General features: G+C 31.0%; 2 protein-coding genes across 5 annotated transcripts in view; one reads left to right on the forward strand and one right to left on the reverse strand.

Annotated features, from left to right (window-relative positions):
- Nucleotides 1-14,096, reverse strand: part of LOC127706347 (uncharacterized) — a 349,955-nt gene that overhangs the window by 248,030 nt on the left and 87,829 nt on the right. The gene's annotated exons all lie outside the window — the stretch shown is intronic.
- Nucleotides 1-14,096, forward strand: part of LOC127706360 (tumor protein p53-inducible protein 11-like) — a 123,538-nt gene that overhangs the window by 46,404 nt on the left and 63,038 nt on the right. The window contains exon 1 of one of the 4 annotated variants that reach the window (XM_052210934.1): nt 13,066-13,138. The exons of the other annotated variants lie outside the window; for them this stretch is intronic. Coding sequence (XP_052066894.1) covers nt 13,068-13,138 — 71 coding nt within the window. The 5' untranslated portion in view covers nt 13,066-13,067. Of the gene's footprint in view, nt 1-13,065; nt 13,139-14,096 lie in introns of those variants that run through there. 4 annotated transcript variants of the gene reach the window in all.

Genomic DNA, 14,096 nt, shown 5'->3' on the forward strand with positions numbered 1-14,096 from the left:
TAAGGCTGTTCAAGATGTACATGTAGTCAAAAAATCAAATACAAATAAAAATAAAAGAATATACAAATACATTGTAGAAAACATAATCTTATCAGGACTGTGTTAAGTACTTCTTGATTCTTTGTTTAAAAGTATAAGTGTTTTGAGCTTTACGCATTTTGTGTGGTAGTCCATTCCATAACACTGATCCAGAATAAACAAAAAATTTCTTAAATAGCTCAGCTTTTGGCTTAGGAACTATCAGATTACCTTGAGTGACGCCTCTCAGGGAGTAAGGATTATTATCTGATTTCAGTTTAAACTTTTGAACTAGGTACATTGGTGCTTCCATACGCATACATTTATATAGAAGTAAATATTTGTGGTATTTTATTCTATTGTCAACTGTCGTCCACCCAAGTTTTTTAAATATTGAGGGTCTACTACTGGTTCAGTACCATTCCTGGTGGACTGTAAATCTTTGAGGGTCTACTACTGGTTCAATACCATTCCTGGTGGACTGTAAGTCTTATAAGGGTCTACTACTGGTTCAATACCTGGATTCCTGGTGGACTGTAAATCTTCAAGGGTCTACTACTAGGTCAATACCATTCCTAATGTACTGCAAGTCTTTGAAGATATCATTAGTCCTGTAGCCAGGGCTTTAATTTTGGAAGGATTGAGCTTTGATATTTATACCATAGAAACTTGAAGATGACCAAATGATGAAAATTTTTGCTAAATTCTAAGATTATGCTCCTGAGCAGTTCCTTAAATGGGTTTGGCAACATTTTATGTGTTGAATTTTCAGTTAATTGCATTTCAGGGAGCAATTTTTGGAAAAAGTGTTTTGGCAAATTTGTGTTCTAAAAGGTCAAAGCATTACTGAAAGGTGAAATAATAACTGTATGATACATGTTAAGGTAAAGGAAACCTTTTTTGCAATGATAGAAAGAAAACAATACTTAGTAAGTGGAAAAACTTACTCAGGTACTAGCTATGGTCCATTTAATACTGTGTCTCTAAATATTTACTTCTGACCTTTTATTGCATAAAGCCAGACATTATCAATTTTTTGTTTAGAGTCAACTTTTAGGTAGATGGGAGGTCTTAAAATTAAAATACATAGAATTTTTTAATAATTTGTCAAAATGTAGTTTATATCATGTTTTTTTCAAAAATATAATAAAAGTATGCCCGGTCACCAGACTTTTTTCACGCTACAGGTTGTGCAAAATTGTCAGATTTTGTATAGATTATGCAAGGAAAACCCAATTTTGAGAGAAGATAGCTCTAATGATATGCTTTCAGATAAGAAAAAGAAAAAATGGGGTCACCGGACTTGTTTTCTTGCTACATAATGAAATAGGTAAATTCACAACACATTCTATTATAAAAGTTACTTTATCTGAGTTATCTCCCCTTATGAGACAAAGTTGAAAAAAAAATGAATCTAAAACTAAAATTTTCTGTTTTTGAAAAAAAAACCAGCCGTAAATATGATAAAACATAATTTTCTATATTAATATGAAAATTCTTACACATGAATTACATACTACTCTCTAAATTTGCACATTTCATTAAAGATCTAGACCGATTGTCATCTGCTATTTCAAAATCCAAGATGGAGGAAGACACCCCATCTACCTTAAATGCTTTTCAGTATTCCAAAACATTTACTGGAAGTCATTGCTCATTAATGTTCCCTTCAGCTACTTAGAACTTGTGTATGTTTTTTGTTTATCTAAATAATTCAAATGTAAACCTTAATTCAGATTTCACAGGAAAAATCATTTTATTTCAGGTTTATTACCTTTTTCTCCATTTCTAAAACAATTAATACCTGACTAAAGAAATAAAATTGTCAAATCAGCAAATTCCAACATTGACATCAAAAGCAGTACAGTAATTGAATATTTTATAGGGAAATTACACTGTCATCAAAGGTTTTTATAGCTTCAATTATAACACCTTCATTAATATTGTGATTAGAAATGTTGGTTTATGATATTTATCAGGTGTCTCAATCAATAAAACCGTGTCTTTTTTTATTGTATTGTGTTGATTGTTAGCTGCATTATTGATGTATACCCCATATTCGGCATTTATACTTCTGGTACTTACATAGACTCTTCTTATTGGTAGGTGCCTTAGTAAGGCAGCAGAACTGATTGAAGTAGCACAAGAGCACCATTCACCCCTACCAAGCTGTGGATTAAAACTGCTAATAATGTTACCTTATTTCTAAAGATTCTCAAGTATTTTCTCCTGTTTTTAACTTTGTAAACAAACACATGTTTTACATTGAACTTTAAACTTGTACTCATAAATTTTAGAATTCCACATATAACAAAGTTTTACCTCCATGAATAAAAAAACTTTAAGATGCTCTCAAATTATATAACAGCCCTAAGTTGTTACCTACATGCAACTAAAATCTTTTCGTTGTTTTAGAAAAAAAACTGAAGAAGAGACGCGAAAGATACCAAAGGGACATTCAAACTCATAAGTTGAAAATAAACTGACAACGCCATGGCTAAAAGAAAAAGACCAACAGACAAACAACAGTACACAAAACACAACACAGAAAACTGAGATTGCTCATTACTATAAATCCTTTTCAGCTGTTAGATAAAGCCACTATTAATTCTGTCATGAACATATTGGATAATAATGTTTTCTACTGTCCAGTCCAACTAGCCAATCAAATGGGCATCATTTCCTGTTTTCCGGGAAATGTTAGAATCGTTAATCTTGTTTCACTGCTGACGCATAAAAAAAAGTGATTTACTCTTATAGCTTTAACGTTTTCTCTATTTGTCTTTATTATAACCTTTTAGCCTAAGGAGGGAAGATAATATTGAATGGTATCAAACTCCTAGTCTATGTGAATGAAATAATTTGGTATAAAAGTGGACAAATTACATTGAAACTGATACAAAATTCATTGCCTTTCTAAAGACTTTGTCTGGGAGATTTATCATATCATCCTTCTCTATACCATGAAGTGATTTAGAATAGATTTTGATTGGTTGTTTTGAATTGCTAGAATTTAAATGTTTGTCGCTTCATTTATCTTTACTGAATTTGTAGTGAGAGCTGTTTACCTCAATTAGTTTTGAGATTCAATCCAAGGAATTTTATATTGAGACTGATTGTAAAGAAGGTTAATTTAACAAAAATGATTGCAGTGTAATTACACAGATTTTCTTTAATGATTTGGTGTAAAAGACTTTTTTCAAAGAGGAAAATGGTCTGATAAAACACTATTCAACATCAGAGGATCCCGTAATTGTAAGGTTAAAATTACCTTCCATAATGGATTTTTTAAGCCTTCACTGAAGTTGAACAAACAAATGTAAAACCTATATTTTTTTGTTTTATAAAAAAAAAATTTTATTCTTATTGTTTAGACTTTTTAATACTGGAGTGTCTTATCAAGAAGTTCATTCAATTCAAATTTTCAGTTTTCCATTTGGGAAAAACAATTTCTTAAATTAAAAATGTTATTAACTTTTGTAGACTTGAGGGGATTTAGATATTGTAGTATTGTGTATAGACATTTGTTAATTGGTGAAGACCATAGGTTGGTTGACCTTAAAGTCTTTCTGAATTTTGTATCAATGGGAACGCTGTTTCATTAATAAATACCTAACATCTTTATTTAGATGTTCTGATTCAATGTTTTTGTGCTTTTTATGGTGTTCATAGAAAGTTTGTTTGATTAATTAATGTGAAGCGTCTCTTACAATTTGGTATAAGAAATGATCAATTAAAAACTGTTAGCAATGACTAATTTTACTACCATACAAATCAATCTATATATGTCCTACAAAATATTGTCTTTCCAGCTACTAAAACACTTTTATAATCTTGAATTGAACAATGCCAGATGGCATTGGAATAAAATCAGAGTTATCTTCCTTTGAATGTGTTGCTGACAGCTTGAATTCAAGAAAATGGCTTATCTGTCAGAAAATATAATTTTTAATGTAACTAAATTTAAAAGTTATAAATTTAACTAATTAGCAGTTATCTAGAGAAAAATTCAAGCTCCCAAGCAAAACTTTGAAAATTACTGCTTACAGTACACAATTTGGTTATCATTTTTATACGCCCGTTTACGGGACGTATTATGGTATACTTCTGTCCGTCCGTCCGTCTGTCCGTCCGTCTGTCCGTCGTCAACATGTGGGACATTAACTCAAAAATGCTTTCACCAATTTGCATAAAACTTTGGTGAATTGTTTATATCTATTGACGTGAGCTCCCTTCCGTTTTTTATAAAATTTAGATTTTAAGTTTCCGAGTTATGGGGTTTTATTCATTAAAAAAAGGGGGATTTTCCAGTTTTCGGACAATAAGTCAAGAATGCTTTCACCAACTTGCAAGAAATTGTGGTGAATTGTTTATATCTATTGACATGAGCTCCCTTTCGATTTTTATAAATTTTAGATTTTACGTTTCCGAGTTACAGGGTTTTATTCATAAAAAAAGGGGGGATTTGCCAGTTTTCGGACAAAAAATCAAAAATGCTTTCAGCAATTCTTATGAAACTTTGGTGAATTGTTTGTATGTATTGATGTAAGCTCCCTTTAGATTTTTATAAATTTTACATTTTACATTTCTGAGTTATGGGGTTTTATTCATTAAAAAAAGGGGTGATTTTCCAGTTTTCTGATAATAACTCAAAAATGCTGTCACCAATTCTCATGAAACTTTGGTGAATTGTTTATATCTATTGATGTAAGCTCCCTTTTTATTTTCATAAATTTCTGATATGACATTGAGAATTAATTGAACTTTATTTGTTTATAGTCTGACAACAAATATACTAAGTATTGCACAACAGCAAGAAATATTTAATTGAATATAAATTCAATTCATATAACCAATTTCAAGTTCTTTGACTACATTTATTCAGAAACTTATAATATGTCAAATATTTAATTACAATCCAAATTCATACCTGAATCAAGCTTGAATATTGTGTCCATTTTTGCCCCAACTGTTCAGGGTTGGACCTCTGCGGGCGTATCTAGCTGCGCTCAGCGAAACAGTTTATTGAAATCTGCACCTACTTAAAAAAAATTGTGCTCTGAAGGCTGATAAAACTGTTCTGTAATGACATCGTCTATATTTATTACTATACAGCTTATAAAAATCTTCATGTTCCTGAATGCTATAGGGAACGTATATATTTACCACAGTGTGACTTTTATCACTTGACCTTGACATCTATCAGCTGAATGTACCTTTCCAATATTTTATCTTCAAGTCAACTTTAATTGGTTACTAATTCATATCCATCATTTTGCAATTAAGAATTGAATGCTTCTTTTTGTAAATTCATTGGGGTGTAAAAACGTTGACCGAAGTACATTTTGTATGAAGCGCAGAAGCGCTTCATTCTAAAAATGTACGCACGGTCAACGTTTTTACAACCCTATGAAATTTCCAAAAGAAGCATTCAATACTTATAATTACATTTTTTGGCTATGATCATGAATTAACACGATTACTATCAAGTTTTTCTTTTATTTACCTGTGCATTTTATTGTGGAAACGTGTGTCATCATTATATTTTTCAATTCATGCAATTCATTTTGAAATGAAGAATGATGTGAGATTGCTGTTAGCCAATCAAAATAACGTATAATAATGAAACATACATCTAATGTACTGTAAATTCAGAAATTATTGCGTGCATTTATTATTGCGATTTTGTCATTTTAGACTTAAATGATTTACGATTTTAATTTTTGCGATTTTGAGAAAAGTTCTGTTTAGTTCATATAAAATATTTCAAAATGCGAGTTTAAATTATTGCGTTTACAACTCTGTCGCTTTTGTCGCAATAATAAAAACCTCGCAATAATTTCTGGATTTACAGTAATTATTATGCTATGAAAACATTGTTATAGAACTAAAATTAGCAGTACCGGTACCAATTTTAGTGCAGCAGATGCACATTTCAAAAAATGTGCCAGGCCAAAGTATTTGAAAATCCAAAACTTATTAAAAAATATAAAAAGCTTAATGAACCAAAAAGTACATGAAGTATAGCCAAAGCCGGGCAAGGAATCAGAGCTTTGCCTGAGGGAGATGTATTTCTTAATTAAAAACTAATTTCCAAAATTTTGTAACAGTAAATTTGAATAAAAACGCAATATCCATATTTTCATGCCAGTATCAAAGTATGGCTACTGGGCTGGTGATACCTGACCCAGTGGTAGTAATATCATTAACAATACCAAATCATTTATCTCATTGAGCAAATAAAAATGCTACATATTCCAATTTTGAAATAGAGACCCATGTTCATCAGAACATTTTTAGTGCTTATTCCTATTGATAACTTGTATGGTGATTTCATTGTGATCTATCAGATTTTTCTTGAACAGTAGTTTTTAATTTCAGGAAGATTTTGTTTCAAAATGTTTTTGAGTTATTTCCCTTTTCACACTTGTGTATAACAAATCAGAAGAAACTCTATCACATTTTTTATTAACATGTAAAAATCTAGAACATATAAGAAAACTGATTTTGGAAGACTTAATTATTAATTATAGTAAATAGTTGGTTATCTTAATTAATATGAAAGATGAACAATTTGACATTTTACAACTGATTATAGATCCATTTGCTTATTTAGCAATATTTAAAGATGAAAAAGCTTGTACAGTGTTACAGAAATTTATAGAATCAAAATGCAGACGATTGTGTTATAGCCTTCATTGTGAACAATATAGAATGTTGCAATTAGATGATGTAAAGAAAAAGGAAGAAAAAACATCCCAAGATATTGACTGTATATATATCTTTAAGTGATTTGTGTTTGACTACCCAGAAACAGTGATATCTTTAGCTAGATATTTTTAGATTTTATAGAAAAGTGTATGTACCGCTTAGACTGATTTTAACAAGAAGATTACTATGTAAATATTGTATAGTGATATTGGCGGAGGAGACATTCTTATTCAATTTATTATTGTGAACCGAAACTACTCTGAAGAGATGTGCCTACATTAGCAGAAGATATAATAGAGATTACAGATTACTTCCAATAGTTTTAGACTGGCTAAGGTGGCAGAAACCAGTATCTTTCAATAAATCTTCAGCATTTCATTGATTTCTGATTTAATTTTCCTGAAAAATCATTCAAGCTAATATGCAAATAAAATTTATGGTTTCAGGTAACATGTGCTTATGTGAATATATAGAAGACCTGTAAATTTGGGTATCTGTCCAGAATGGAGATTTTAAAATTCATCTAAGTGCATTGCAAATAAGGCAAAACATGTGATGCCCTGATAAAAATCTGATCCTCACCTGCAGGATCCTGCTAATGTCAGGGAAGAATTTCATGCAAATTTCATTCAATGAATTAGAGCCTTGTCTGTACCTATGCCTTCAATCAAAATCTCAAGATATTTTTCTTTACATTAAACTAAATTTCCCTCCCCCCCCCCACTTTGATTTGATTGGATGAAATCAAGAGAGAAGACCCCAATTTTGACTTTATATTGGTCCAATATGTGAAGAAATCTCCAACCTCACTCACAGTGTATGCAACTACATGTACTTGCTAATGTAGTACAATAGCCCAAAATTTACATTCATTTGGTTTTTTTTCAGTCCACAGGATGCAATTATATATTTCTTTACTCTACTATAGCAAAATTTCTGTGTGGGACACATGTTCTGATACACCAAAACTGGTACCTGCCACCCAACTATAGAAAAAAGATTACTGAATTTCACCAAAAATAAAGGGATTTACGGAAAAATCACTGGTTTTGCTTTAATATAAAGAAAGGTTACACAATAGCTTTAAAGATAATGTTAACAAAACCAAAGATACTATAGAGTCTCTTTAAAATATCTATACATTGATATAAGAAGATGTGGTATGAGTGCCAATGAGACAACTCTCCATCCAAGTCAAAATTTATAAAAGTAAACCATTATAGGTCACAGTACGGTCTTCAACACGGAGCCTTGGCTCACACCGAACAGTAAGCTATAAAGGGCCCCAAAAAATTACTAGTGTAAAACCATTCAAACGGGAAAACCAACGGTCTAATCTATATAAAAAACGGTCTAATCTATATTGCATGATTAAAAAGGTAAAATACTCAGGGCTGACACTACCAGGCGACTGTGAGGAAGAAGTCGCTCTCCCTTCTGTCACTTCGCTTTTCCTGACCGTCAAATGATACTTTCTTTTCCTTTTTGATATAAAAATATGTTACTTAAATAGTGTAAGATATTTAGTTGGTAGTTTCTGACAAGAGGAAAACATATAATTGTTTAACTGCACATGACACTTTAAGACGTAAACTTTAACAACTGTTACTTTGTATTCTCAGGTATGATAACAATATATAAAAAAAGAATCAATAAATTACAAACGAAAGTGAACCAACGCCTGGTGAATCTGTAGTACGGTAGAGTCTCTGAAGTTTATACCTCGGGTTTGCAGGGTTGTTATGATAAAGCGCATAAAATGTAGAAAGTCTTATAACAACAACACTTTAGGGAATGCTGCAGAAAATTTATTGATCTACATGTTTCGGTGCCTAGACCAATTGAATACAAAACCATTTCCGCCTGCTTACAAAATGTAGATGGTAAGGAACCAGCTACGGAACTTTATTTAGGGTTTAATAAGGGCCCCGCCAAATGGCAGACGCCCTATAGTAATCAGTCTGTTAGTCTGTCTGTCCGTCCGTCCGTAACAAATTGTGTCAGCTCTATATCTAGAGTACCGTTATGATTTCAAAGTTTATACGTGACATGTATATTAACCAACACCAGAGGGTGTGTCATAATGTATGTACAACTTCCTAGGTCAAAGGTCAAGGTCAAAAACTTTGGTTTTAGTTGACAACCCCATGTCCTATGGTAAAGATAGTGTCCGCTCTATATCTTGAGAACCGTTATGATTTCAAAGTTTATACTTGACATGTATATAAATCAACACCAGAGGGTGTGTCATAATGTATGTACAATTTCCTAGGTCAAAGTTCAAGGTCATAAACTTCAGTTTAAGTTGACAACCCCATGTCCAATGATAAAGATACAAATTTTTTACCACACATTATTCACAGTGGGGCCCACAGAGATGGCTCCCATCTCAATGATATCTAGTTAATTAAGCTACACTAGTTAAAGCAATTACTACCGGTATATGAAGTTATAAAGTACATTACATACACTAACTATTTATTATTATATAATACTACAGACAATTGTCGACTCAGAGACAAACTGGCTAAAAAATTTTGGTCTCCAAATTTAATAGTATAGATGACAAAGGCTTATGATATTTGGCATGATGGTAAAGCACCTCAAGACAATGTGTCGAGTATCATTGGACATGAATGTTGTCATTTGACACAAAGTTCAATTTTTGAAGTGACTTGATTGTGTATTGTTTGTTTTAAGCTAACCTGACCGAAAGTCCAAGTCATTTTTTCTCATCACTTGGCATCTGACGTATGTTAACTTTTATAAAAATCTTCTCCTCTGAAGCTATTTGGCCAAATTCAACCAAACTTGGCCACAATCATTATTGGGGTATCTAGTTTTAAAAATGTATCTGATTACTGTGCCTGCTAACCAAGAATGCCAACATGGCTAGAAATAGAATATAGGGAATAAATGCAAGTTTTGTTTATTATTTTTTAATGATTTACCTCAAAACTGTTTGACAACTTCTTATCAGAGTTATTGTTCTTAAATGGCCAATTTTACCATTTTTTTCTCCATTTTTGCCTATTCTCTTGAAAAGTATAATAGAAAGAGAGAAACTTCAAGTAGTAAAAGTGATCTGCAAGACAAGATCTACAAATACTTCAACATGGCTGAAATCAATCGTCAGACATTTCCTTATTGGAGTTATTGCCCTTTAATAATGATTTTTACCAATTTGTAGTGTATTTGCCTTTTATCTTGAAAACTATTATAGACAGACACTTTAAATAGCAAAAATGATTTGCAAGACAGGATATACTCTAAGTAAAATTTTGTGGTAATAGTTAGTAGACTCTTTATAGGAGTGATTGCCCTCAAATGACAATTTTTTTAACCCTCTTTTGTGTTTTGGGCAAAAACTTAAGAGGTGAGAGAAAATGTAAATAGAAAAAATGATCAGCAATACAAGATCAACAAAAAAGAGATGAATTCTATTCTAGTCGACAATGTTGGAGAGAGTGTCCTTTGTTGAAGATCCACATAGACCAAGGTGAACAACACAGGCTCTTTAGAACCTCTAGTTTAGTCTTGCCCTTTCATCTTAGGGTCATTTTAAGATATGTTAATGACATGAAAATGATGTGCTTCATTCAGTAAATTGGAAGTCCTCAAATTCTCAATGATTAACAGAACACAGCCCTTCAGCAATGAAGAGTTGAATTGTTTTATAGTCAAAAGTTTTTAAAAATACTGTGGATTCATTATCATTCGTTGGATACCAATTTTCGTGGATTTCGTGGGTACAGGCCAACCACGAAATTAAATGTTCAACGAATGGCAAATTTTCTATAGGCTTGTATGCAGACTTCAGCAAAACCATGAAATTAAATATCCACGAACATGTAAGTTTTCCTTAATCCAAGAAAATTGGTACCCACGAAAATAAATGAATCCACAGTAGTTCAACTTAGCATGAATCTCTTTTTAATTAACTCACTTTGTCCAATGGTCCTTATAACCTATTGCAATTACAAGGATCCATAATTGACATCCATCATTGTAAAAAATTTCAAAAATCTTCTCTGAAACCATTCATAAATTGAAATCAATCTTGGCCAGAATAGTTTTGAATTGCAATAAGTGTAAAACTTATGTTTTGCATTCCCACCAATATGTCTGTCAAGACTAGTCCATAAAGGCTTGATGTAAGTAATCATCCTATATGGTGGAAACCATGATAGATATAGACAAAATATAACAGGAGTAAAAATTCTTAGAATTAAAGATTCATTTGTTCTTTTAAGTCAAAATTATCAAATGACTTCTTATTGGGGTTATTGCCCCTGAATGACAATTTTTCACAACTTTTAGCATTTTTGTGTATTTGTTTTTAAATAAAAGATCAGCAGAAATTGTTACATTGCCAATCTTACTGAAACCTTCAATTATATTGGAATTATTGCTATTTAAGGTAGCTAAGGTGTCTAAATGTTTGACTTTAAAATGTTTTTAAACTTCTGTAAAAGACTTCTGGGTCTATGTACTCTAAAATTTCAATATGAAAACTGGAGGTCACAGACCTTGTTTTTCCTTTGAATACATTGAAATTAACGAAATCAGTTATTTTATATGGGTTATATAGGGGAAACTTAATTTTTCCTTATTGAGGTCACATTGCTGTTAGAATTGGTAAAAATTCAATTAGAGAATTGCTTTTCATAAATACTTCCGAAATGTCATATATGCCATATAAATATGTCACAGGCCTTATTTTTTTTGAAAAATCAAAAAAACACAAATTGTCTTATCAAATTCAGTATAATTATCTGCCCTTGTTTTAAAAAAGATTTTTTTCTTAAAATTTTAAATACACTTCATGACACTTAATTTTTGATAGTTTGATCTAAAATTTAAAGTTTTAGATGTTTTTGTTGTATTTTGAATGATACTTGGTCACATATTTTTAAACCAACAAAGTATTTTTGCAACATACCCAGAAGTGATACTGACAGAAAAAGACACTTGATTTACTTTATGAAAGATTTTTATTTCCAGGGTTGTAAAAGATACAGAGAAAATGTAACACTGGAAATATGGTCAACATTGTAGGATCTACAAAACTGCATATTTGACTCAAACTATCAATTCACTGGTTATGAGAGTTATTGGCCTGAGATGTGTTTTTGCTAAAGCTATCAGTTATTCAAAATATACAAAGATTCCAATATAAAAACTGAAATCATCAGTTGACCTCAGATGGAAATAATTAAGGAATTAAATGAAGATTTAGTCATTTTATTATTATTTTTATTTTATGAATTGAAGTAGCTACAGGGAAACTGAATCAAGAAATATATCACCACTATAAAATCTACAAAAATGCATGTTTGGCTCAGACAGTTTTTGAGAATTTGATAATTTTGTGCATTTTTCTGCCCTAAAAGCTTTTGGAAAACCTTGGCCACAACATTCTAGGATCCAAAATTCTCTGTAACAGAATGGTGCCATGGTTTGATATATATTGAATCCCTAGAAACAAACACTTTTTAGATCAGTGATGGCGGCTAAAGCTAGTTATGCTAAAAACTGTTATAAAATATGGGAAAAATTAAGGATCAAGACTGACTTTTCAAGGCAAATAATGTCTACAGATAATTAAAGGGTCATAACTTTGTTATTTATAATGTGAGGTGCCAAAAAGAACTGATCTTATATCAATAGAAATATCACAACTATATCTATGTGAAATTTGTAGTATTTTGGTCTAATTAAAAAAAAACATTAAAATCTAAGGGCTTAAATTTAGCCCTTTGTGAACCTACTCCTTGTATAGGGTTACATAAATAGCAGCTTTCAAATATAACTTAGAGTATATATAATGTCCATTTGTTGTAAGGATTTGCAGCCTTAACAATGTAGTGATTTCTCTTCTTTACTGTCCAAGAAAGTTATAACTGACCATGCCAATGAGGAAATGAATATTGTAGGGCTACTTTGTTACAGACATCTTGTCTACTAAACAACATGATGGACATCTTATTAACTTTTATTTCTATCAGAAGTTTGGCAATATTTCTATGTAACAATTACTTATTCTAAAAAAATTGAGGATAATCTTACAGATGACATTTAGGACCAAGGCACATACACATAGATTGAATGTGTGAAAGTCAATCTTTTGAGAAAAATCATTCAATTAACACTCCTTATTGACGTTACAGCTGAGAAGGACATAATCATTAGAATAACCGATAAATGATATAAAACAATTATTTCTTTTTTACACTAATCTGATTTATTGTATTAAGTTGTTGGTTTCCTTATCGAGAAGAAGAAATTTAATACGGCCCAAGACTCAGACCAGGAAATAATTAAATCGTCAATTTCCTATGTGTCATGTGACTACTGTTTCATTTCATCCCTCAAACATGGATGAATTATCTAAATCCTCAGGTCGAGAGTAAGTATTATCATTTCATTCATTAGATTTAATTTAAAACTTAACAACCATTAAAAGTGGATGTCTAAATTAAATTTTAAGGAAAAGGAAGCTGGATGAAATTTACGAGTATAATTACATTTCTTCAAAGACATTGGAATTGATAGAAACTATTTTAGAAAGTAATTCATCAGAATTCAATTTACCTGGAATGTCTTCTAATGTAATAAACACAAGGCATAATATTTGGAACTTGGAGAGTACCTTTGATTCAGAATTTTATGGGTAATAATATGCTCTTCTTGTTCATATTATTGAAAAATATTAGTTTAAAAAATATACTTTTATGTTTCTATTATTGTGATGTTTAAACTGTTGCATTAATGTTCACATTAATGAAAATTTCACAATAATTTCCTGATTATATAGTTTAATTTTTTCATTAAAACACAACATGTTTGCTTTGAGAATTAATAATGTACAAGAAATGTGAAGTTGACTATTTCATTGTAAAAAAAAGTGACATGTAAGTAATCTGTTTGTCTGCCTGTCCATCCACCTGTTGACCAGCACTTTTCATGTCACAAAATTAATCAAATATGCTTCTACAGATTTTCAAAACTTTATAAAACAAAGTTGGAAGTATGTTAAGTTTTAAGGATTTGTTGTTCCAGAGTCATGGAACTCTGATCATCAAAAAGTCATGTGTATGTCATGCATGCAATAATTCAAGTTTGTATGTCTGGTTTCCCCGATCACTGAGGAACACAAATATGATACAGTATTAGCAAAAAATTGCCCCATCATATGAGTTACAATATACCATTTTAGTCATTTTCAAACAAATCAGAATATTTATACAAAGGCAAATATTTATATTCAGTCAAAGTTGTTGCCTCATTTGTACTGCATTCATATTTTTTGGGGAAGAGGATATTTAACTGAGCTCAAAATATTAAATGGCAATAGCAGGGGTTCA

This window comes from Mytilus californianus, unplaced genomic scaffold, assembly GCF_021869535.1.
Source record: "Mytilus californianus isolate M0D057914Y unplaced genomic scaffold, xbMytCali1.0.p SCAF_6, whole genome shotgun sequence".
NCBI lineage: Eukaryota > Metazoa > Mollusca > Bivalvia > Mytilida > Mytilidae > Mytilus > Mytilus californianus.